The following is a 26,708-nucleotide window of genomic DNA, read 5'->3' on the forward strand; positions in this document are numbered from 1 at the left end:
CATCACACATTCAAATATTTTTCAAAAACACATTTTAGAACAAAGATTCATAAAACATAATTGATATAGTATTAATTGACACTGATAAACTTTTAAGTAGCTAATACCCCAAATCAGACTTTTACATCTAACCAGATTTATTGCCATAATTAGTGTTTCATCTTGCTTCCTGATATGGGTGTCATCTTGTTTCCTTAAAATTCTTACTATAATGATAGTAATTCCTGCATCTTTAGTGACTTTTTTTGTTATAAACTTGATATGGAATCTTTATATAAGATTTCCAAAATTTAATAATGTAAATGTGGGAGTTGCTATAAAAAGGGAAACATAGATCTTAATCCAGTGTTTTGCTTTTGCAGTCATCTCTTGGCTCTCTTTTCTGAGCTCTTTTTCACAGTGTCCGTATAAGTAGTGGCAGGGACAAAGAGGAACAAATGAAAGTAGAAGTCATAAGATTTTATAGTTGGAAGGGTTCTTAAAAGTCATGCAATTCAGGGGTCTCCTGGATTTGTTTTTTTTATTATTATGTTCCTTTTCATCCTATATAATTTATTGATTTCATTCAACAATTATTTATTGTCTGTTAGGGAGAATTCTTGATGCTGGGGAGTACAGCAGCCAGAGATTTTCTTATGGCAATTTAGAACATATCCATGCTGATGGAACCAATGCCGTATTTTGTGTTTTTGGCCGCACTGTGTGGCATGTGGAATCTTAGTTTCCGGATCAGGGATTGAACCCGTGCCCCCTGCGTTGGAAGTGCAGAGTCTTAACCACTGGACTGCCAGGGAAGTCCCCAATGCTGTGTTGGTGGCGGTGTGTAGCCTGCACCTTTTAGGCAAGATAGAAAAGGTTAGACCCCCAAGCTTCTTGTTAAGATCTCTACACATGGCATTCCTAAGGCTATAGCCTTTGTTCTGCAGAAGGTCAGAACACTTTGTGAGAGGCATCACTGAAGATGGGCTGCTTTTTGCATCTTAGATATTTCTGTTTGTTATAATGGAAGCCTAATAATCATGATTTATCTTTCTTTGGTAATAATATTTTTCTAAGCACTGAGTCCTAGCAAATGTTTAAAATTCCTTTCCAAGTAACCTTTGTGTTTATTTAGAATTTTATGTCTTAAAGAAGCCTTGTTAAAGTATGCTGGAAGAATATATACAGTATTATACTATTTATATAAGGTTAAATATATACCACACAAAACACACATATATTAAAGCATAAAGAAAAAGAATGTGAAGATTTTAGATTTAAATTAGAATAATCAGAATTAATGTTATACGTGTTTTAGTTTGAGAGACAGTTCATATTTAGAAACAGAAGATTTGTGTAAGTTATTTGTTTATTCAGAACGTTTTATGGCATGAACTGTTAAGCTGGGTGTTATATTTGATCCTTTCGTCTTTGGATCAGAGACAAATATGTGGGCTGTTATAGGATCATTTATAACCTGTTAGTCTTCTGAATAAACTGAAAGGAAGGTGTACTGTTCATCTGCACTTGGAAGAACAGAACAGCTGCTCACCATTGTTAGCATATTTGATTGTTGAGAAGTGGTAGACGCCAGGTTCTCTGCAGATGTCCTGAGACTTTCCTGACCATTTTCAGGTGGTTCGACCCAAGCATCAGAGCCAGGGGCTGTGGGAAGGGAGCTAATGTGTAAGGAAATGGACAATTCCCTTACGGTTCAGGGAGCATTTATTCCCTAGATACTGGGGACAGTTGAGGGTAATACATTTACAAGTAAGAGAAGAAATATACTAAAGATATGCTAGGAAGGCACTAGTAACTCTTACACTGTTGAAAAGAATGAACTAGATATTTTCATTGAAAAATACTGAATAAAAATGAAATTGGTTTCCAAGATACTCATTTAAGAAATGTTACTTGCTTTAGGAACATGGTGCCATGTTTAAAGCTGATTATTACATGTATATTAAATTCTCTTTAGGAAAGAAAGACCATAAGATGAGCTTACTTGCAGTAAAAGATTGAGTTATTGTGGACATTGACCTAGAGACAAATAGCAGTATGGCCTGGTGAAATTGTAGTTGTGGTAACTTACAGCTTAGGTAAGAATTGACCAATGGAGAAGATGGCTGTATTGTGCCCAAGTTTTTATGGAATATGATGCATATGAGTGATGAATTGAGGTGATTCTTAGGAATTATTAGTTGGGGAGGCAGCTAGGCATGATGAAAAGTGAGCATCCCTGTTTTAGTTGTAATTAATTGCAAGCTTGCTTTAAATGACTTAAAACAGTAATAAGTATTCACCTATTGGGAATGGAGTTCTATTTGCTTTGTGTATAGTTGGAGAACATATGTGAGTAGATAATGTGAGCCATGTTTTGGATATACTGAGAAGAGAGCAAGGGAGTGGAGATAGTTTGATTGGGGGGGAACACAAATTGTAATCTGGGAGAAGTGCTCACAAGAAGCCATGGTAAAAATGACCAGAGATCAAAGAGGCAAGGTGTCTGTCCTGCTGTTTTCAGTCAGTTGTTCAAAGTTTTTTTGTTTTGTTTTGTTTTGTTTTTGGTGGTAGTTATCTTTTTTGAGAGGTAAAGGCAGGGTGGGGAGAGCGTCTTCTATCTAGGTGGTCACATGTTATTTATCTAACCAGTTGGGTAAAATAGTTTGGGGGCTGTTCTGTTGTTCAGAGACTTGATTTTTTTACTCACTCATTGTGGTTTTCAAGTCTTAATTTGTAAGGTACTTATTCCTAAGAGTACTTCTTAAGAAATCTATTAATAACGAGTCTTCATGTGTGTAATGAACTTAGATCCCAACCTCAGAATACCTTTTTAAGTGTTCTGTTTTCATAAACACTCTTTACCAATTCTATCTTATGCTTCTGACACCAGGCTGTGATACCTTTTCACATAAACTATTGGACTATTTATAAAACAAGACATAAAGATGTAGCAGAGAAGGCAGGAAATACTTGACGTTTGTATGCCATATCTTGTTCTCTGCTTCCTGTCAGTTAAACCACGATGAGAGGAACAGAGACACAGATGTACAGTTGCTGCTCTAATTTCCCATTAGAGAGACCAGTTAGGTATAAAGCTTGTTTCATTAAACTTTTGTCACTTGTTGATTCTAGGCATGTTGTAGTCTTGTTTTGTATTATATGGGTTGTATGGATCACAATTAGATGTTTGATATAGAAAATATAAAATGTGTTTACTTTTGTGAAATTTTTATAGGTCATAAAAGGCTGGCATTCAAATTTGTATCTATGGTATACATGCAATATGAAATGATAAGCTAATATGTTGGTCTCAAAATTTTGACAAGCATTAATTTATTTTTGTATTTTGGTTTATCAGTATTCTTTAAAACTTCTAGAGCACTTTATGGTTTACAAAGTAAAATCTTACTAGGTACAACTTTAAGATGATGAAAGGAAGGTCACAGAGGTTGACTTATCCAAGAAAATAAAGTTAGTAAATGGCAGGACTAGGATTTGGATGCAGGTCTTCTGATGCTAAATCTTGTGTCCTTTTAGGAAAAGGTTTGTTTTCATTAAATTACTATTTTACCTATTATTCAGTGATTTAACCTTTTAGGTTTTCCTTAGCTTCTTCTATCTGGAATGTCCCCCCAGCAAATAATTACTGAATAATATGGGAGAATAAGCTTTGTAGCCACTTCTGCTACATCTTTTGTCTTAGCTGATAGACTGATTGCCCATAGTGTTTCTTTCCTGTCCTTCTCCCTTACCCACTGGTGTCTGGCAGATAGGTCCCTAGTGAGCACTTGTGAAATAAATAAAAGAATGTAGATAGTAATGATTTCTGAAGGCCACCTAGTATATAGGAAAACATAATACAGGGGGATTTTTCTCTTCTTCCTTGAAGTGTTTATATTTGTAAAGGGAATGCTTTAAAAAAATTCCAATAAACTTTTTGGTTGTTGTTAAATTTCAGTTAACTCAAAGGCAAATTAAAAATTAAAGTGAAATAGAGGCCCTGAGGTTTGCCTGGAAGAAGTCAGCCATTGGATTTAGCTGTATCTATTTTCACCTCAAATTTTCCCTTCCCCTCTCCTTATGTGCCTACAGATTGTCTGAAAGGTAAGAAATTCTCCCACAACTCTTACTGTCCACTTTGAGTGGGAGAGGTCGCATTTTCTGTGTCTAGTTGCCAGGGATTGAGAGGTAGCTGGGAGTTAGACATGGGAGGAGAGGGGCAGAGTTTCTGTTCATGGGTTGTAAGGTAACTGTATTGCCTGACAATCTCACATTTTTAAAGCAGAATATTTTGAGGGGGAACATCAAGATCACTAGATTAGAAGCCCTTTGAAGGCAGAAGTTTTGGTCTGTTTTGTTCTGTGCTGTATTCCTGCCACCTAGAATAGAGTCTGACATGTTGTAGGTACTCAGTGGAGTGTATGAATAGATGAATGAACGTGAGCTGAAGTCAGACGTGCTCAAACTCTCTCTGAGCATCTTGAGTATTCCTCTGACAAATATTTATCCTGGGCCGTCTGTGTAAGCTGTGGGAGTATGGTGGTGACCATGACAAAGTCCTTTTGCCCTTATTTGGTTGGCTCTGTCAATGCACGGTTATTACTGATATGAAGATTAAATGACAGATATAGCAGCATACTGTAGCATAAGGCCTGGCACATGTAAATAGTAGCTATTATTTTCTTCTTATTATTTATTTCTAATTTGTTATCATCTCTTAAATTCCTTGAGGATAAGTATCATGGTTTTTTCGTACCTGTGCAAAAACATCAGTGATTGTAGAGATGTTTAAGAATTACGTAAAGTAGTATATATGTCTTGCTTTATAAATTGTAAAAGCACTTATTAGACACTAAGATATTATTACCAACAAATGATAATGTAAATGGACCTATTGTGCTATTGTACAATTTCTGGATGTGTCTTCATGCTAAAGTATTTTTAAAAATCTAATAAGTGCCTGTTATATCTACTAAAGCAACTTTGAATTCTTGAACTTCCAAAGAGTAAGGCAAAGCCATAAAGCAGAAAATACTTCTAACAAAGAGCAAGTTTAATGCAGCTAGACATTTTTACAGGAGTATCTCTCTTTTAAACATCACCCTGGAAGGAAGTAGATTCCTTGAAAGTTGGTGATAGAAGTCTCTATTAAGTGACTAAGAAACTTTAATCTGTCATGGATATCATATCCTTCTTCACTAACTGAATCAGCATCATCTTTTCAAAATACTTAATACTAAATGGCAATATACAGTAATCCATAGATGCAGTGAGTTCATATATTTCAAAGTTTCACTGGTATCCAAATGGATGTAGGACAATTTTGATGTTCAATTGAATAACTTGTAAGAAAGGTTATATCGTAATAAGTCATATCTTTTTGAAAATTTTATTTTCCTATTTCTCCCTTCTTCCAATCCTTAGGCAGAGAGCAAAAAGTTGAAGTAAACTAGTGAGTTTTGTTTGTTTTAAATAATTTCCCCACACCCTGGGTAGTTTAAAAACCATTGTTGAGAATCTCTATTACAAGTAATTAATGAAGAATTTAAGGAGGACAGTATACACATCAGTGGCTAGAAGTTATCAGTGTAGCAGTCAAGCTATGGAATGTTTGTTTAAACTGTCCTCATCATTTTTAGATGGTAGATACCAGATCCCGCTTGCACTGGGCTTTGTAATCTTGGGACCACACTCCGTTGTTGCAACCGGATATGAAAACCTCCAGGAACTTTCCACTTCTTCTTTCCAAATCAAGCCTAAATTCCACTGCCTGACTTTCAAGACCCTCCATAATTGGTTTTGCTTTGCTTATTTAACCACATTTTCTACTATTTCCCATTGTCAACTCTTAGCTCTGGTCAGGCTGTTAACTATCTCCAAACTTACTTGGTAGGTTTTGATTCTCTTTATTCTTCTGTGACTCAGCCTTCTCTCTCTCTCTCTCTCTCTCTCTCTCTCTCTCTCTCTCTCACACACACACACACACACGCACACGCACATATGTACACATGTATGCACACATAAGCAAACATGCACATACACACACTATACTGTCTTTCCCTTTCCCTGTGGTCTCTCCACATCCTATGTCACTTTAAGGTTGAGTTTAAGTCCTTTACTGTCTAAAGTGTTCCCTTGATCCATTTGACCATCCCCTCTTCTGAAATGCTGCAGTATAGATCAGCTTTATTAGTGTTTAATTAAATGCTAACTTTTGGCGTTCAATTGTTTTTTCTCTTGGTCTTGTTTCCTGAACTAGATTGTGAGCTTCACAGGAATAAGCCCATGCAGTATCTTTTTTTCTTTCCCACAGTGCTGAGCTAAGGGGAAGTTCACTAAGTATTCACCAATTTTTTTTTACCACCAAGTCAATCAGTAGACCATGGTTTCTTCTGAAAATGGATGTTGTGGAAGGCCTAAAAATTGAACTGTTCTGTATTATAAATCTTTTTTTGTTTGTTTTGTTTTGCCACACCATGCGGCTTGTGGGATCTTAGTTCCCCGACCAGGGATCAAACCCGTGCCCTCGGCAGTAAAAGCATAGAGTCCTAACCACTGGACTTCCAGGGAATTCCCTGTATTATAAATTTTTATATTACTTGTGAATGATATTTAAAGTTTGCTTCAACTTAAGATATGTACAATAGGAAAATATAAAGTTACATGTGTAATTTATACTAAGCCCATGCCCTTCCACTTTCTCATCTCTCATCTTGTGGTTTTACTGCTTCTAGTTTTTTTGGTGTCATTGAGTTTAGCATCTTAGGTGAGAGCCAGGTAGTTACGAGGATGATTGTAGGAAGAATCCCATTTTAAGGATCTTGACATGGAGCGCCAGAATCGTTTGATTATATCCAAACTTATTTAAACTAGATTTCTATTATTTAAAGAAGAAAAGGGGTGTGCTATGAAATTGGGGATATTCTCACACATAGTGAGCAGGAAGTTTTGTGCACAAGGATCTTTGAGTCCATCAAACTTGTTGGTGACTTGGGAAAAGGTGAAAATGCTTTGCATCTCTAGAGTTTATATCCTTAAGTCTGGTCCCACTGTGACTTGGAAGAGGCTGCTAAAATGCCACAGGTATAAAAGGTTATGATCACCCAAGAAGATTTGGAGAGATCTGGATTGAGCCTATCATTCAGCACAGATGAAGCCTGGGAAAGGGTAGTACATACAGGGTGCTGGGGGGAATTGGGGCAGGGCCGACTTTGGCTTCTTTAATTCGGGGGCGGGGTAAGGGGGCCATGAGAGACTATAAAATGCAGAAATGCTGGTGTACCTATTTTTGAGTTGGGAGTGAAGAGTAGTAAAAAAATTGTGACAGAGGTGTCCTTTTTAAACTTGGTCTGTGAACATTCCCAGTCAGTCTTCTGGTGCAGGTGATCAGATACCCTGTTTTTACAAATCTGACTGGCTGCATTTTTCCTCATACCTTTTGGGACATCATGAAGAGCCACTTCAACCCTGTTAATGAATTTGAAGTTTTTCTTATAGGCAGTGGAAGCCACTGATTAGTTTTTTTAAATAATTAATTAATTGTTTTTGGCTGCGTTGCGTCTTTGTTGCTGCACGCGGGCTTTCTCTAGTTGTGGTACATGGGGGCCACTTTTTGTTGCAGTGCGTGGGCTTCTTATTGTGGTGGCTTCTCTTGTTGCGGAGCATGGGCTCTAGGTGCGCGGGCTTCAGTAGTTGTGGCACGTGGGCTCAGTAGTTGTGGCTTGCGGGCTCTAGAGCACAGGCTCAGTAATTGTGGCACACGGGCTTAGTTGCTCTGCAGCATGTGGGATCTTCCCGGACCAGGGCTTGAGCCCGTGTCCCCTGCATTAGCAGGCGGATTCTTAACCACTGCGTCACCAGGGAAGTTCCTTTTTTTTTTTTTTTAAATTTTAGTATAGTTGATTTACAGTGTTGCATTGATTCGTTGTTTTTTTTTTTTTTTTTTTTTTTTTTTTTTTGCGGTACGCGGACCTCTCTCTGTTGTGGCCTCTCCCGCTGCGGAGCACAGGCTCCGGACGCGCAGGCTCAGCGGCCATGGCTCACGGGCCCAGCCGCTCTGCGGCATGTGGGATCTTGCCGAACTGGGGCACGAACCCGTGTCTCCTGCATCGGCAGGCAGACTCTCAACCACTGTGCCACCAGGGAAGCCCCGTTGATTAGTTTTAAGTAGAGAAGTAAGTTGATCATATTTTCATTTTTGGTTAATTACTCCTATTGCAGGGTGAAGAACCACAAGGGGAGCTAGAGTAAAGGTAGTAATGACCCATCAATTGAACACATAGAGCTGCTATCACCTAATAATACAATCTGTGGCCATTAAGCTTTTTATGTAACCTTTGATTTTGTTTTCACCTGATGGTGTGTCTCTTCCTAAGAGTGAAACTTCTCATGACAGAGTAACAGTCTCTTCTAGAAGAGTATTGTGCAGTGTGGGAGTTAGAGATGGCAGGAGCCGTGTCCTGTAGCAAAATCTCCTGTGGGACTTCACAGCAACATCCCTGGCTTTTCCCTTTCACTTTGGGCCAGAATGAAACATTGTTATTGATGGGAATCTGCCGTATTCTCAGGTGAGGGAACCATTGGACTAGAGCGTATCTTTTCTCTGATGATAATATTAAACGGGGGAATAAACAACCACAGAAATGAAACAGTTTTCTTGTGAACTGATTCTTGTTTGTTACAGAAAGAAAAATGTTAACTGCCCGATCAGGTCTTGCTGATAAGCACATTTCAGCATATTTGTGTTCCCGAGCTAGGTGTGTTTTTGTCGGAGTTTAGATTTTGCGTGCTGGAGGGAAGAAAGTTCCTTCAGTCAGTTTATTTGCATAATAAAAACACCAATAAATGACATTTTTGACAATGATCACTTTCAGCCATTTGGAGAAAGTAAATTTTTTTTGTCATGACCAAGGTTAAAAGACTATCTGATTACTGTTGGGTATTTCTCTTTGGTTTTAAATTCTCTTGTTTTCAGAACATGCTCAGAAAAAGGGTTAATCTTGAGACCACAGGTATGAACAGGTCTAGGTATGTGATACGGTTTTGCAAGGTGCTACAAATGCTGCCTGAGTGTAATGTGACACCAGGTAGGCCTAAGTGGCCAATGATGGGAAGTGGAGAACAATGTGAAAGAACCGGCCTGTCAGGTCTGGGGAGTGAGTAATTGCAGCCTGTCCTGTGAGTACTGGAACTGTTCTGGGGTGTCAGCAGAAAGGCCAAGCATAGAGAAGTCAGCCTGTTCCCTTGATCATATTGACTTTGTGGGCTTTTTGTTGTTATTGTTGTTTCACTTTAACATGGTTGAAGCTAAGGTGAGCTTATTCAGGTTTCCAAGGCCTGCTTTGGCTTTGCATAAATCACCAGAATACAAAAAACATCAATTTGTGTTTCATTCACGTGGAAATAAAAATATACTTTTGAAAAAGATCTAAGTACTTCACTTCCCCTGCCTCCCCCTCAGTGTCAATGAAAGATGCCTAAAGCAGTGGAGCTACTTAAAAGATAGATGGTTATATATATGGTACTTATATGATTCCAATAACAATATTTTTAAACTTATTCTACATTTTCTTGAATTCCTTGAATATTTGAAATGAGTTAAAGGTGGTAGTATAGAAACATTTTCTTTTTGAATTAAGAGAACCCTGAATGCAGTAGGGAATGATTTGCTCCTCTGTGACATTTACTTGTATTTTTTCCTCTTCTACTTTGTGTATAGAGTGCATGATTTAGAGAGTGCTATGCAGTGAGATTTATTTTACAATTAATGTCTTTGTTTGTTTGTTTCCTTATTCAGTAGAAACTGAGAGACTACCCTTGTTGGGGGAGATTAAAGTCTGGTTACTTAACTGTAACTACATTTTGAGGTGTTTTTTATTTTTTTCTTATCTACAAGTTTTTAGTGTGATAGCAGTATTGTATTCAAAGAACTAGCAAGAAAAATGTCAATAAAATTAATTTTAAAGTATTTTAATGAGTTATTGTGGTAGCTTTATAAAAAGGCTTATTGATGTTTCCTTTTCACTTTTTTAGGCTGAGTGAAGGTAAAGCAAGATAGTATGATATATGATAGAACTTGGAAGCGAACAACAATAGTAAAATTTTAAGATTTAAAGCAATAATAGAAAAATGTAGAAACTCCTCTTTTTCAGTTATTCCACATAAAAATGTGACTGAAAATGATTTACCAGGTAGCAAATGTGTGTAAGGGATTTCTTACTTGTCCAGATATTCTACTAATGAAAAATACTAATGAAATTCTATTAATGTAGAGAATTGGGCTGGGAACTGGGGAAAAGTAGAGAATTGTTGCTTTCTTTGTCATTAACTGTCTGTGTGACCTTGGACAAGTCAGACTGCGCTAGGCCCAAATTCTCTAACTGTTCAACAAGTGCATTGTCCTAGGTAATCCTTACATCTTTTTTAGTTCTAAAAGTATGTGATTCCACACTTTTCAGATTGAGAATGGGCAGACCCTTGGAAGATTGTATAGAATTTATCTTGATACCACTGATTTATTATTTTCATTTCTGTTGGGAGCTAATACAAAGCATTCTACCATACTAGAAAACAACTGGAAAGGCCTAACTATGGTCTGTTATGGAAGAATTCCAGTCATTACAGTTTATGGATTTATTGCTTGCTTCTCATTTCTAACTTGAATAGCTTCTCTTCTCTCACGTTTCTTACTCTGTTTTCTTTAATTTTTATCGTTTTTCTTCTGGTTTCATGGTTTTTCCAATATACTTCCTGTTCTTACGATGGGTGTATCTGTATGCTGAAAAGGGTGGTTTATCAGGTTACCACTTCATATAAAAGTACTTTCCGTTCAGGTACTTGGCATCTGGGGTTACTACATAGTTCCAGTTCTTTAGATACTCCCCACCTTATAAATACACACACACACACACACACACACACACACTCTGAATACTTTATTAGAGATAGTCATTCAAATTAAAGGTAGTCATTCAACCACCCATTGCTCTAAGCTGGTGTATTTTACCTTCTTTGGGCCAGAACTGTCTAATCTAAAAACTTATTCCTCTTTTGTTTGATTGGTTCCCTTTGTCAGTTTTCATATTGAGCTTAATGAATTGGTAGCCTAATAACTTCCAAAGGTTGGCAGTGATTTTTTAAAAATATCATTATGAATTAATGGGTTTATAGACCCTTGTGTTTAAAGCCCTTTTTTTTTTTTTTTTTTTTTTTTTTTTTTTTTTTTTTTTTTGCTGTACGCGGGCCTCTCACTGCTGTGGCCTCTCCCGTTGCGGAGCACAGGCTCCGGACACACAGGCTCCGCGGCCATGGCTCGCGGGCCCAGCCGCTCCGCGGCATGTGGGATCTTCCGGGATCGGGGCACGAACCCGTGTCCCCTGCATCGGCAGGCGGACTCTCAACCACTGCGCCACCAGGGAAGCCCTTTAAAGCCCTTTTGAAGGGAACTTAAATTTGCATTCAATTAGGGATTAGAAGGCAAGTGTGAAAAGTATTAAAAACTGATTTTGATGATCATATGTTTATAATACCTGAAATCTTTTATAATAAGTTATATAACAGTTAACCATTTGAGTTGGTTGTAGTAGCCAGTAATGTGGCTGAGGGTTTTGTATTTACAATCAGTAAATTCATTTTGTTTGGATTAGGGACATAATAGAACTCTGTGTTAAGGGAGCCTTGCCAGACAGGGTGTGGTCCTAACCTTGAAGCAACTGGATTTATCAAACAGGTGCCAAATTTTTAGGCACTGGAGTAGAATTATACTTTTGTTGATAATGGGGCTATAGTGTTCTTTGTTGGAGTCTAGCAAATAGCTGTGGTAAAGGAGACTCCTAGGGAGTGTGGAAATGAGACTTAAGGAATAATTTGTTATCTGGCAAGCATGTGTTACGTATCTCTTGCACTGTACATAGATTATAATGAAGCTAATGTTTATTGAGTAAAATTTATATGCCAAGGATTCTGCACATACATTCGCATCTCATCTTCACAGAAACTCTAGATTTTGGTGTTGTTATGCCCATTTTACAGAATGAGAAAACTGTGGCTTATACCTATTTTGCAGGAAGAAGAGACTGACACTAAGTAAGTAACTTGTCCAAAGTCACAGTGCAGAAGATTCAAACCCAAGTGGTCTGATTCCAGAGCCTGTGCTCCTAACCGTTTTGCTTGACTACTACTTTACCTTAAATTTGAAGCTTAGTTTGGCAATAAGCGGTGAGGACCTCATTGATGAGACATTCCTTTGGCATGTCTCCTTGAAGAATAAGAATATGGTCCTTACCGAGTTGAAAGATATGACAGCCAGCTTGGGGAGGTTTTATTACTTGGTGGATTCCCAACTGGATGACTGCACAAAACTGTGCAAGTAAGTTAACTGTCCGTGTCTTTGTGTCGAATTAATAGTCTTCACTTTTTACTTGTTATTTTATAAAGACTAAATGACACTTTGAAAATGAAATATGTTTGGGAACTATTAATACAGCAAAATGTTCCTGAATATAATACATATAGCTAATAGTTAGTAAATTCAACCAATTTTTACATTTCCTGAAGACCTTATAATTTTGTTAGAGTAGAAAAAAGGCCTCTGCTTTACCCTGAGTACCCACATTTTTTCCACACTAGAGCAGATTTGAGGAGTAAAATGATAAGTTTAGTTTTGGACATGTTGTAGACACGTTGACTGTGAGGGGCACTGACACGGACTTATCCAGTAGGCAGTTTCGTGAGTGGATTTGGACATCGGGAGCTGAACTAGAGAAGGAAGTTTGTTTTTTCTAATTTGATATATGTATTTACTTAGAAACCCGTGTTCTAGGGAATTCCCTAGCATGGCAGTTCAGTGGTTAAGACTCCGTGCTTCCACTGCAGGGGACACGATTTCCATCCCTGGCCGGGGAACTAAGATCCCGCAAGCTGCGCGGTGCGGCCTAAATAAATAAATAAGAAGAAAAAAACATTAAAAAGAAAAAGAAACCTGTGTTCTGAACTATTACAGCATAAAGGATTTGGGTAGATTTAGAGGCTGTGTATTGTAGTCATGGACAGAGTCCTGATTTAGGAGATGAAGATTCTAGTAATTCTGTTAATGCTTTCAGATTGTGAGACCTTGGGCACAGGACTCAGTTTACTTATGAAAAATTGAATCATTGATCTAGGTGTCCAGTCTCATCTGTTGCTGAAAAAATTTTAATACACTGAGGCTGTGTTATTTAAGTACCTCTAATATGTATGGGTGGTACCTCTGGATCAGGAATTAGAAAAATTCTTCCCAGGAACCACCTTGGTGCCATAGGCTGTATAACTACTCAGAGAAGAGGAAGAGCAGTGGGATAGAGTGAAAGAAGACAGAGGGTCAGAGGCCTAATGAAGCCAATAAAATAATGCAGGAGCTTTCCTTTACTTACACATTTTCAGTTTATGAACTTCTACATAGAAATGAACAGAATAAAGGTTATCTCTTCCTATCCTAACAAAGGCTTAGTGATCATGGGCTGTCATTTCAGTTTCGGTCGATTACTGTTGGTTCCTAGTGTGTACCGTAAGATACAGGTATGTTGATTGCTTGTCCTTATTTTTGAGACTAAAAAAGACATTTATTAAAGAACAGTAACACTGTGGAAGTGCTAGTAAGAAAAGGTTTGTGACTGCAATGGAAAAGAAAGTGAAACTTTACACAGATATGTTCACATTGATCATTGGAACAGTGTCACCTTTGTATTTATGAATAAATGGATTTTGGAATCTAACCTTTTACAGAGAAACTTTTCTGTCAGGAAACATCCCTTGCTTCTGGTTATACTTTCTTACTGTGGTTCTTTTAAGTTTAGAATAATGATTTCCATCTTGTCAAAAGTCTTACAGTAATTCTTTCAAAGAACATACATAGAGCGTAAATATCTATGATAGATTTTCAAAACAATATCTGTCATTAATATTATCCTTTTTATTATTAGTATTATATTATTATCATTAATATAATCCTTTTTATTATTATTACCAAACCGCACAGGTTTGGTAGGTACAGAAGAAACTTTAGACAATGGTTATTTACCCAGAGAAGTTTTGCTCTAATTATTGTGGTGCCTGGTACATAGCTTTGCAAATAATAGACACGGAAACACGTACGCAATTGAATTAGGGGGACATAATTTTCAAGTGTGAGACAGTGTACAGTTAGAGCTAATTTGGTGGTAGAGGTAATAAGTGCTGTATTTTTGAAGGCCCACGTAGGTCAAGGCATAGAGGTCGGGAGGCTCTGTGAAAGAAATGGGACTTGAGCATTGAAGGATAGAGAAGATGGGAATGGGTACTGAGAAGTGGGAGGGGAATTCCAGGAATGGGGAATAGTAGAAGTTGAAAACGGAGGTAAGAATGAAGGTAGTTTGTGTGGAGGACCTAAGAAGGAAAGCCTAGTACAGAAGAATTGGGTGAGAGTTTAAAGGAAAATATTGTATGTTTTATGTTTCTATGTCTGTCTGATGAATTTTGGTCAAAGTACTTTCCCCCGCACCAGACATGGTGCAGTACTCAAGAACTACCTAAATGGTAGTGCTAAAAATACTTTCCCAGTGTTGGAGTTGAAGTCTTTATTAAGAGAGATGGAGTGGGTGTGGGAAACTGCTGGGTTAGAAGTTAGTGAGTAGAAATATTGAACTGAATTGAATTCTTAACTCTTTTTTTTTTTTATTTCCTGTTAGGGAAACCACAGTCATCCATGATGACCCCTAGAGTCTGCAATATATAGGAAATTGGCTTTACTGAAATTAGGAAAATGAGTATGTGATTTAGCTAGCACATACTGGCTGGATTTAAGTTTTCAGGGAAACTGATTCACGAGATCAGCTTCATTCCTGAACTTGTCTCTTTAAAATTAAAATTGTAAATGCTGTTTCAAAGAACTAGATGTTATTTAATGTGCTTATTTTTATGTCTTTGTCTTTTCATGTCATATTTATGGCCATAACCATATGAAGCAATATTTAATAAAATTGTGATAAACTTTTAATTTCCTTTTACTTTTGTTAGTAGTGGTAACTTTAAAAAAATATATTGTTAAATATGCAAACATCTTTGGCAGGCACTCTTTAGAGCTCTTCTCCCTCTGCTGTGAAATTGTTTTCACTCTTAAGTTGCGTTTCTGTTTTTCTATTGTAAAGTGCACTTCTTTGCATGTTCTAATTTGCCATGACGTGGTCAAGTGCTGTTTCCTTCCTGTTGCTTGCAAGCCTGTGCTAGAGATAAGGATACATTTCAGTGCATTAAAAAAGAAGCCACCGAAGACAGGCTTAAGCATGGTGAAGCATTCTACTTATCAGAAACCTTTTTAAAGAACAGAAAGAGTGAGCTTTATTTCTGCTTATTTTTAAAAGCTCTTAAAATAGTACTATTAAACTTTAAATGTATTAGACAGATTTTAAATCCTTATATATATTAGGCCTAACAAGGATACTGTCTGAATGTTTCTATTAAGGCAAAAATATATGTTATGAAATTACTCATGGAGTAGGAATTCCTATGTGTGTGGTTTGCTAGGTTAGTAGAAAGAAGGAAATTGTTTATATATCCTTTATTGCAATTACAAAAACCTAGTTATGGCTGGGTGGAATTTTTTTTTTTTTTTAATAAATAGCACTTCCTAGTTTAACCGGGGTTCGTGGGAGAGAATGGCTTCATTTTCAGTAATGAGAGGTGATCTTATCTTAGCAGGAATGAAATCTTAAAAGAAAATATATGTCTAGTTTTTTTAAAAAACAACAACAACCGTGTATTCACTAGTCATGTTGGTTTTGTTTAAAAACGTTAACAGAAAAATGCTTTGGAGACATTACTGTCTGTATTAACTGTTATATTCAAAATAGTATGATTGCTTTCTCATAACTAACTTATGTTTTTCAGGTCAAGAAGTTCTAGAGAAGAAAAATTTCAGAAAAATTGCCTCAATTTAAGGAAAATCCCAGTGAATCAAGAAGATTTGAAGCACCTTCCTTAAAGAAAACCTGGTATACAGTAACTTCGCAGACTTAGCTTGGGTTATTTACACAAATTGGTCACTGGACTCTGCTGCCTGGTGCTTGAACCTGTTTGGAATTTTTCTCATGTGGATCTAAGGGGAATGCTTTATTATGGCTGCTGTTGTCCAACAGAACGACCTAGTATTTGAATTTGCTAGTAACGTCATGGAGGATGAACAACAGGTATGAATGAGACTCAGAGAAAATTGGATTTTAATAAATTTATTATTTTGCTTTTTCTATTTGTCTCAAAATTATTTCCTTTAAAAGACAGTAGGAGAAACTTTATTAATGTAAACATTTAGATGTTAAAAATGTGGAGGTAATGTGATTTTATGTGTTAAGTACTAGTTAATTCATTAAGAAAGAATCTTATCCTTAGCTTTGATGTGGTAACAAGGATATAATACTTTCGGGGTTAGCTTGTTTTTCTGTAAAATGAGACTTAACAGGAAATACCTTAAGTAATTATTTCAGAGTACTTTGAAAAGTTCTAGATGACATACTGACAAGACATGTAAATTTTTCTTAGGACTGGTGATCGTAATAGTTGCTTGCAATTACACAGTTTTAATATATGTGGTTAATTAAGATTTATAATCCTGGACTATTCCTTCAAGGGGATGGAAAGATGTTAGCAGTCTCATTATCAGACATCATTTCAGTCCAAAGCATGTGACTCTGAGGAAGTTACTTAACTTCTCTAGATCCTGATTTCATCATCTGCTGAATGAAGGGATTGAACTGAAGAATTTCTAAATTGGCTTTCTTTTATTGAATTTATACAAGATGTGTAAATTACTATTTCTAGAGTGTAAGAAAGATCCAAGAGATAATGAGAAAAGGACTGAGTTAATTCTGGTCTCCCCCCTCCCCACTAGAGGTTCTTGGGACTTTATAATTTACTTCATTTTGAACAGGTTATTTGGGAATGTAAGACGTGATGTGAGAGAAATCATGTGTTAGAAAGATTCATTGTACTCATGGAGTAGGAATTCCTTGTACTGGGAAAAATATTTTGAGGGCTAGTAGACTTAAAATAATGTCTAATAAAGTTGATTTAAATATTGAAATAAGCCTGATCCTAAATATCTAACTTTAATAGGCCAATTATAATGTATCATGCTTTTATTCTAGGTGATTCTTACTTTTGGCAGGGTATTGTAATTTCTTAGTTCTTTGTATTGTACTGTTGAGTGAAGAGACAGAATAAAACATTTATAAATAAACCTACAAACGGTGAGAATTTCGATTAAGGTGCTGTAAAATCAAGGTGAACTTTGGCTAGGGAGGAAAAAAGTGTGAGGGAGAAGATTGCATCCCAATTAAAAATAGTTTATGGATTTAATCTAGGGACAATAGAAAAGACATTTTAGAAGGAGAAAGTGTTTTGAATTTGTTTTAAAACAGTATGTTTCTGTATACGTTAAGGTTTGAAAACTGTGCGTTTACTGTGCAGCCCTCGAAGATGAAAGATGTGGTGAGGTTTGTTCTTGGGATGTGGCCACAGGGGACAGAGCTCTGAGCCGCTCACTGGTATATGCTTCCAGTGCACTGGCTTTGACACTCTTTAACCATAAGAAATACGTTTTACATCATGGTGCAGCATTCATACGTGTATCTATATAGCCTTAGAAAAAGTTTTCCAAGGCAGTACCTACCCTTACCATCTGTGATGTACTTAGTTTAACTTAGAGAGGTTATTAATGACTTTGGATAGGGAGATGTACTCATACCTTAACATCAGAATGCACATATATATTTTTCTTATTTATTTATTTATTTATTTATAAAAAGTTATTTATCTTTTATCTAACAAAATGAATATGTATTAGTTTTTTGAGATATTATTATAAGGACTTAACAAATGTGAAACATGGGGCAAATACTATCATCCCTATTTTACAGTGAGGAAATTGAGAGAATAGATAGGTTGAGTGACTTACCCGAAGTCGTACATACAGTTGGTAAATAGTGGAGCTACAGCTTGAACCCAAGCAGTTTGACTCTCACTAATGATGTTGAATGCTCTTGCCATGATATATGCTGATTGTACTATATTATAATCAGTTGGCCAGGTTTAGGGTTTTTTCATCTGTGGCCATGAGCACAGAAAACTTAACTTGATGCTTGCAGGGGTAGATCCAGTAGTGTCAGATTTATTAGCATCTTATCTATTAAGTAGCTGTAGCTCTACTTTGTTGTTTTTTGTTTCCTTAAATTTGTTTTTGGTATAAAAGTCATAGCATGCCAATTATAAAACAAGTCATCTAAGAGAAAAAGAAAGTAAATAGTGAGAGTCTCTTTTCACTTACAGTCCCTAATCCTGTTCTCCCCAGAAGATACCAGTATTGACTATTTGATGTGTAATTTTTTGGACAAAGGCCTAAACAGAAGAACAATATACATACATACCAACCTATATACACAGGTTGTTTTTAAGATACAAATGAAAGAATGTAATATCTTTTTTGTGACTTATTTTCACTTAATATATTATAAATATTTGTGTGTTTGTATGCCAGCTCTGCATCATTTATTTTCCCACATGGTGGATGGATTATAATTTACTTTACCAGTATTTGATCATGGGCAATTGGCTATTCCCACTAGTTTGTTAATATATTATAAATGAATATCCTTGTTTGGGAGGCAATAGACCTACAATGGTTAAGAGCTCAGATATTGGAGTCAGAGCACCTGGATTTGAATCTTTGCTCCACTACTTATTATCTCTGTGACCTTGGGCAAGTTACTTAACCTCCCTGTGTCTTAGTTTCCTTATCTGCAAAACAGGGATCATAATAACAGACTTGATATTGTAGTTAGGGTTGTGAAAATTAAGTGTGTTGATGTATATAAAGTTCTTAGAACTGTGCCTGGCACATAGTAATATTTACTGAGCACTGTCATTTTATTACTTCACACGCACGTGCATGAAGTGTGTAGTGTATCTTCGTATACTTGTATGACTATTTCTGTAGTAAATTTTTAAAAGTAGAATTACTGAGTTTACTAAAAGTATATTCAAAAAACTGTATCAGTTTCTACTACCACTAACAGTATATTTCTCAAACCATCACTAACAGAAATCCTTTTTTTCTTTTTGTTCAGTCTTTTGGGTGAAAAAAAATTACATTAAAAAATTACATTTACCATTTAATTTGCATTTTCTTGACTACTACTATTGAGGTTGTGGGATTGTTCCATTAGCTTTTTTTTTATTGTTGATTTGAATTTTCCTTGAATTAATAATATCCTTTTGCCTGGTAGGAGTTCTTTATATATTATGAATTTACATCAGTGTCATTGTCTTCTAATTCATTGTACAGTTAATGGTTAACTCTCTTTTTATGACATGTGATGCAGATATTTTGTCCCAATCTGGTACTGTCTTTTAACAATATGATATCTTGTGCCCTATAGAAATTTAAAATATTTATGTCATAAAATTTACCAATTTTTTGGGTGAGTTTCATTTAGGAAAGCTTTTCTTACCCCTAAAACTATTAAATATTCTCTTATATTTTCTTCTAGTATATTTTATAGGTTTAACTCCTTAGTCCATATGAAGTCTACTTTTTTTGTTGTTGTTGTTTATTTGTTTTTTTGTTTTTATTTTTTGCGGTATATGGGCCTCTCACTGTTGTGGCCTCTCCTGTTGCGGAGCACAGGCTCCAGATGCGCAGGCCCAGTGGCCATGGCTCACGGGCCCCGCCGCTCCGCGGCATGTGGGATCTTCCCGGACTGGGGCATGAACCCATGTCCCCTGCATCAGCAGGTGGACTCTCAACCACTGCGCCACCAGGGAAGCCCCTGAAATCTACTTTTTAAAAAAAAAAATTATTTTATTTATTTTTGGTTGTGTTGGGTCTTCATTGCTCTGTGTGGGCTTTCTCTAGTTGCGGTGAGCGGGGGCTCCTCTTCGTTGCGGTGCGTGGACTTCTCACTGCGGTGGCTTTTCTTGTTGCAGAGCACGGGCTCTAGGTGAGTGGGCTTCAGTAGTTGTGGCTCGCGGGCTCTAGAGTGCGGGCTCTAGAGCACAGACTCAGTAGTTGTAGAGTATGGGCTTAGTTGCTCCGCGGCATGTAGGATCTTCCCGCGCCAGGGCTCGATCCTGTGTCCCCTGCATTGGCAGGCGGATTCTTAACCACTGCACCACCAGGGAAGCCCTGAAATCTACTTTTGTAGGATGTGAGGTACAGGAATCTGACGACTCTCCTCTCCCACAGATGGGGATATTGGCCCTTCGCCATTTATTGAGCGTTTCATGATTTCCACATGTAGACTGCTGCCTCTGTTGTATACTAAATTACCAGAAGTATAGACTTTAGTTTTGAACTTGCCCTAGTGTATTTTATTCCATTTACCTGTTTTGTAGTGTGCCAATCTCACATTGCTTTCATTAGTATCACTTCATAGATTTGATATCTGATAAAGATATTCTCCCCCCGACCCCAAAATTGGGATAGAGTTTTGAATGAATTTTAGAACTGACTTGTTAAGTTACATAACTCTGTTGGGATTTTGACTTTTCAAAGTTAAGAAGTATTTGTATCTTTAAAATAATTTGTTCTGTTTTATGATCCTATATTGGTTTAATTGGTTGGTCTTTATAAAGTCACTGTTTGAAGGTACCAGATTAGAATGTATTTCCTGTTTTTAGTTATGGTCTGTGGTTATTAATGTAGTCGTCTAAAGAAACTGACACCATTAATGTGTGGTTGCCACCACCTCGATCATTTTCCCTTATATCAATTCGTACTCTTTTCAGATTTGCTTGGAAGAACTTTGGGCAGGGATGAGGAAAGGGGTGTTGGAAAACAAATACCAATATTGCTGGTGCTGACAAGCCATTTAGAAGTCTGTTCTTGCTATCCATTCTAAACTGGGCCTATTTGTAGGTGAGAGTGAGGTAGTTCTGTGGGAGAGCAACACTCAGTATTGAATTACAGTATACGTTTATTTGAAAGTGCCTTGGTTTGACCTTATTGAACAGGTATGTTTGCCTGGTGAATGTATGAGAGAAAAAGAAAGCTGAAGGTTGTGGACCTAAGTATCTAAAGAGAAGGAAACTTGACTCTATGCTCAAATATTCCAGAAGTTAATTGAGTGAAAAACAGCTGTTAGTTTAATGCTTGTTATAATTTTGATATATCATTACACTGTATGTTTTTTCAGTTGTTGGTTCTAAAAGTAGAACTTAGCAAATCATAGTTATTTGTGCTTAACAGACTTAGCTCACTAGGGAGAACCTTGGTGACATGCTAGGGAAAGTAAAATAAATATTTTTATAGAATCCTGTCCCAATGTAAGAAGGTGGTCTTATGACTTTCGTTCTTAGGGTGTAAATTGGCTCACTCTGCTGATTCCTAGAAGCTAAAGTGTAAACTGCTGTCTTTTCACCAAGCTGCCCGTTAATTCTTATTCAGTGTTTGGCAATCACTACCCAGTGTAACAGAGGTCAGCACAGAGTGCTGTGGATACAGAGAAAGGAGCCTTTGACGGCCCTGCAACTTTGGGAAAGCTTCACCATGGAAATTACATTTGAACTGGACCTTGAAGGAAGATCCAGTTTATCTGACAGATGAAGAAGAGGAAGTGTTTCAGAACAGTGGACTGTACCAGAACTTTTGATGTATTTCTCTTGACTGTATAATCAAACTAAACACCTTAACTTACGGTTAGAAGCTTTTCATAGTGTGATTGTTTCATGCTCTTTTCTTTCTTGTACTACATTAGTTTTGCCAGCCTACTGTATGATTTTCCCAAATGCTTTTCTGCTTCCCCACTGTTTGATCTTCCACATTCATACCTGTTACCTGTTTAAGTTCTAATCATCTTTCAAGATTTTAGGACAAAACCTACTTATTCCAGGAACTTATCCTAAAATCATCCCTTCAGGAATTAACAACTTTATCCTGTTATTCCTACATGACTTAATGTCATTATCATACATTTGCCATGTTAAATTTTTATATATACATTATTAATTTCCCAGATAAGTGCTAAACTACTTGAAGAAAGGGTTGCCTCCCCCCCTTAATATTCCCCATGCCTTTAACATAATTTATAATACATTTATTGGTTGAATCCTCTGAAAGTTTTTTCTTCCTTCTCTTAATCTTGTTGGTAAAATGGTGTAGGATCTATATCAGTTATGGCCCTTATTACATCAGAAGGCCTTTCTTTTGGTTTGTTTGTTTTGCTTTAGTTTTTTTAACATCTTTATTGGAGAATAATTGCTTTACAAAGCTGTGTTAGTTTCTGCTTTATAACAAAGTGAAACAGCTATACGTATACATATATCCCCATATCTCTTCCCTCTTGTGTCTCCCTCCCTCCCACCCTCCCTATCCCACCCTTCTAGGTGGTCAGAAAGCACCGAGCTGATCTCCCTGTGCTATGTGGCTGCTTCCCACTAGCTAGCTATTTTACGCTTGGTAGTGTATATATGTCCATGCCACTCTCTGACTTTGTCCCAGCTTACCCTTCCCCCTCCCTGTATCCTCAAGTCCATTCTCTAGTAGGTCTGCGTCTTTATTCCTTTCTTGCCCCTAGGTTCTTCATGATCACTTTTTTTTTTCCCCCATATAGGTCCATCCACCTCACTAAAATAACTCAGTTTCGTTCCTTTTTATGGCTGAGTAATATTCCATTGTATATATGTGCCACATCTTCTTTATCCATTCATCTGTTGACGGATACTTAGGTTGCTTCCATGTCCTGGCTATTGTAAATAGAGCTGCAATGAACATTGTGGTACATGACTTTTTGAATTATGGTCTTCTCAGGGTATATGCCCAGTAGTGGGATTGCTAGGTCATATGGTAGTTCTATTTAGGAACCTCCATACTGTTCTCCATAGTGGCTGTATCAATTGACATTCCCACCAACAGTGTAAGAGGGTTCCCTTTTCTCCACACCCTCTCTAGCATTTATTGTTTGTAGATTTTTTGATGATGCCCATTCTGACTGGTGTGAGGTGATACCACATTGTAGTTTTGATTTGCATTTCTCTAATGATTAATGACGTTGAGCATTCTTTCATGTGTTTGTTGGCAATCTGTATATCTTCTTTGGAGAAATGTCTATTTAGGTCTTCTGCCCATTTTTGGATTGGGTTGTTTGTTTTTTTTTGATATTGAGCTGCATGAACTGCTTGTAAAATTTGGAGATTAATCCTTTGTCAGTTGCTTCATTTGCCAATATTTTCTCCCATATCATCAGAAGGCCGTTGAATGAGAGGTGATATCCTGCCCCACAACTCTCTTGACTACAGTACTTTTTTTTTCTGGGACCTGTGTGTCCACATTCTCACTTAGTGCATGGGCAGTATGGCATGTCACCACAATTCCAAGACCAGAAACAAATATTCATGGAGTTTTTTTCTTGAAAATGTATTTAGAACTATTGTGTTTAATGTGTTTAGTGAAAACTACCTCAAATAACTTAAAATTTGTTATTGAAATTATCAATAAATATCCATTTAGAGTTTTCATGTTTCTTGGGAGACTTGTTCAAGTTGTAGAGAGGGAGTTTTTGACATGGTTGTATCTTGAGAACGAGGTTGTATTTTGTAGACTGAGAAAAATATAGATCACATCAACCTGCCATTTTTTAGCTGAAATGGTAAAATTCTGTTAGGCCAGGGAGTTAGTGTACCTTAGAGTAGAAGGAATGTGTTGACAGTATTCTGTGTGTAACAAGACCAGTGTTAAGGAGACAGGAAGTTGGAATGATGCTACTAACCTGTGCGTGGACGTGGTAGAGCCTCTGTTATTTACATACAGTTCCAGATTATATTGACCAGTCTATCTGTTTCTGTTGTCCTCATTCTTAATCTTGCCAGGTCAGATTTATCAGACCCATTAAAAGTTTGACCATCTGTGAAACTAACATACAGAGATTGCTTGTTTCTTTTCTGTACATTTGGAAAAGCCTTCCTCAAAGGAGTTATGCTATAGAGCCCCCATTACGAGCCTTATTATCTTTGGGAAAAGTCTGACTTTGCATAAGGTCTAAGGCCCTCTTCAGGTTATGTGAAGGGCCAACCCTGCCTGTGGCCTAGAGTTTGGCCTGATTTAATCTCCCTGCCAACTACCGGCAGCAAGGAAGCTGATGGTTGTTAAGAAAGAAGAGTTGGTGAGGGGAGCAGGAACTTCTTATCACTCTCTTTTGCAGAGTCTTCCTCTAAGTGTCCCCCAGCCATCACACAGAGGCTCCATGACAACGTCTTAGAAATGAATATGGATGAGATCATTGCATAGGGTAGGACATGGACTGGTCTGGCTCCAGAAACATTCAGTGCTGAATTTTAGTAACTGATATTTACTTAGCATTTTGTTCTGCGTACCTTGTGCTTTACAGGGATTGTCCTAGTTAATTCTTACCACAACCTGATGAAATAGGTATTCTAATTCTCACTTTACAGAAGAGTAAAGTGAGGTTCCGAGAAGGGGAGCGACTTGCCTGTAAATGCTAAAGCTGGGAATTGCAACCAGCTTGTGCCTTAAACAACTATATTTGGATAATTCCAGCCACTAATACGTGTAAGTGGTTAAAAAAGTAGTTTTAAATGTGGAAGAATTATTATACTTTGCATTTGTTATGTTAGCAAAAAGAAAATGTTATTCATTCGAGTTAATTTGTTAGTGTAGTTACAGGTTGACAGTCTTCGTGCCTGATAAACCTGTGTATTTCTTTTTTTAAAAATAAGTTTGTTTTGTTTTGTTTTTGCTTTTTATTTTTTATTTGTTTTGGCCCCACCGCACTCAGAATCTTAGTTCCCCGACCAGGGATTGAACCTGGGCTCTCAGCAGTGAAAACGCCAAGTCCTAACCACTGGACCACCAGGGAATTTCCTAAATAACAGTTTAATTGAGATATAATTTATATGCCATATAATTCACCTATTTAAAATGTGTAATTCATTACACATCTAGTATATAAATGTCATCCATCACCGTAATCAGCTTTCAAACATCTTAATTATCCCAAAAAGAAACCTCTACTCATTAGCGGTCGTGCCCTATTCTTTCCCCCGCTCCTAGCCATTAGCAACCACTAATCTACTTTTTGTCTCTTTGGATTTGACTATTCTGTACATTTCTTATAAGTGGCATACAATATGTGATCTCCTATGACTGACTTCTTTCACTTAGTAGAGGGTTTTCAGGGTTGTAGCATGAACAAGTACCTCCTTTTTGTTATTGAATAATGTTCCATTGTATGGATAATACCACATTGTATTTATCCACTCTGTATACCTTTCAGGAGAAGCTATTTTTTCAGTGAGGTTTGTGTTGGTCAGTTTTTTTTGAGGATAGACTTAGCAGTCTCTGTTCTCCCAGATAGTACTCCGTCACCTAGAGCACCCTTGCTGAGTAAGTAAGGAAATTAGTACCTCTTTGATGTATTTCAGTTTAGCTATGTAATCTTGACATTTTTTGCCCCCTTTCTATTTCACTTAACACATAACACGTAAAGGATAAGCCACTATATATACAGGTGGTGTTACTGTGTCACTGGCCTTTCCTGTTTCTAAAGCCATGGTCACCTTCAGTACTATTTAGAGAATACTGATGAAGATAATGTCCTTTGATTTAGTGAAATAAAAAGAAAACTGATAAATTAAAAGAAAAAAACTGATTGTTAATGGTTTGTTAAAGCGTGAATTTAACAAAGTGATACCCTTAATAATGTTCATAAATCTAATATGCCTAATATTAAATAAGTTAGAATACAGGCAGGATTTTTTTTTTAACACGGTTATAGCCAAAATTCTCAGTATTAGGCAATTCTTTTCTTGGAAAGAAGAATTGTAATGACTTGGTGATACGTTTGTGAGCTTATCTGTTTCATCTGTTCCCACCTCTTGTCAATTAAGAGTCTGTGACGTAGCATCAAGAGTATCAGCTTGGAGAGGAGGCTCCACCGCTTACTAGCTGTATGATTTCAGACAAGATTTTAAATTTCACTGAGCTTTGATTTCCTCCACCAAAAGTGAAAGTTACTTCCCAAGGTTATGAGCAGTCAGTGTTTATGTAAAACATTTAGCAAGAGCATAGCACAAAGGAAGTAGTCAGTAAATGTGGCAGTTGCTGTTAATGACCTGAGGTAAATCAAGAAAAGGAATTAAGGTTTGTAGTGTTGCACTGTGTACTCTGCATCACTCAGTTGTTTTGGATAAGTGAGGTAATGAAGGCAAGTTTTATGACTTGGATACCAGTTAGACAAATACATTCACCCTTTTTTTTTTGAAGTTTTCCTATTTTTTCTTTGATACTTGAGAATGACTGACTTGTTTCTAGAATAAGCCAATAAACTTTTCATTCAGGATTTAAAAAATCTGAGAGATTCATTCTGTAGAGGAGCCCTCTCCTTTAACATTGTAACATGTTAAGTTTATTTTGATGTAGTTTGATCTGGAGTTGTTCAGTTTTTTGCAGTGACTCTAATTTCTGTCTTTGTCTATGATCATCTAGTGTGACTTTTGATTCTGGAAAAGGCTTTGTTGTAGCTAAACTGCCTATATTCACGAATGCCCTGGCTCATTTTATTCTACGAGTTGTGCATATATAAGATTCTTGTCAAAGTGCATCTTTTAGAAGTAGGAATTACCTCTTTAATTATGATTTTACTTAAATTCTTTGAGTTATACAGAATCTGCATGTTTAAAACATTTATCAGTCTGGTACTGACTGTTGT

General features: G+C 36.9%; 1 protein-coding gene across 5 annotated transcripts in view; it reads left to right on the plus strand.

Annotated features, from left to right (window-relative positions):
* ELF1 (E74 like ETS transcription factor 1) overlaps window positions 1–26,708 on the plus strand; it is a 106,405-nt gene that overhangs the window by 35,808 nt on the left and 43,889 nt on the right. For 3 of the 5 annotated variants that reach the window (XM_082602450.1, XM_082602449.1, XM_082602453.1), the window contains exon 2: window positions 15,883–16,181. In XM_082602450.1, coding sequence (XP_082458576.1) covers window positions 16,110–16,181 — 72 coding nt within the window. In that variant the 5' untranslated portion in view covers window positions 15,883–16,109. Of the gene's footprint in view, window positions 1–12,256; window positions 12,350–15,158; window positions 15,327–15,882; window positions 16,182–26,708 lie in introns of those variants that run through there. The other 2 variants (XM_082602451.1, XM_082602452.1) reach the window with 2 other exon arrangements.

The sequence above is a fragment of the Mesoplodon mirus genome, assembly GCF_964341445.2.
Source record: "Mesoplodon mirus genome assembly, chromosome: 17".
Classification (NCBI taxonomy): Eukaryota; Metazoa; Chordata; class Mammalia; order Artiodactyla; family Ziphiidae; genus Mesoplodon; species Mesoplodon mirus.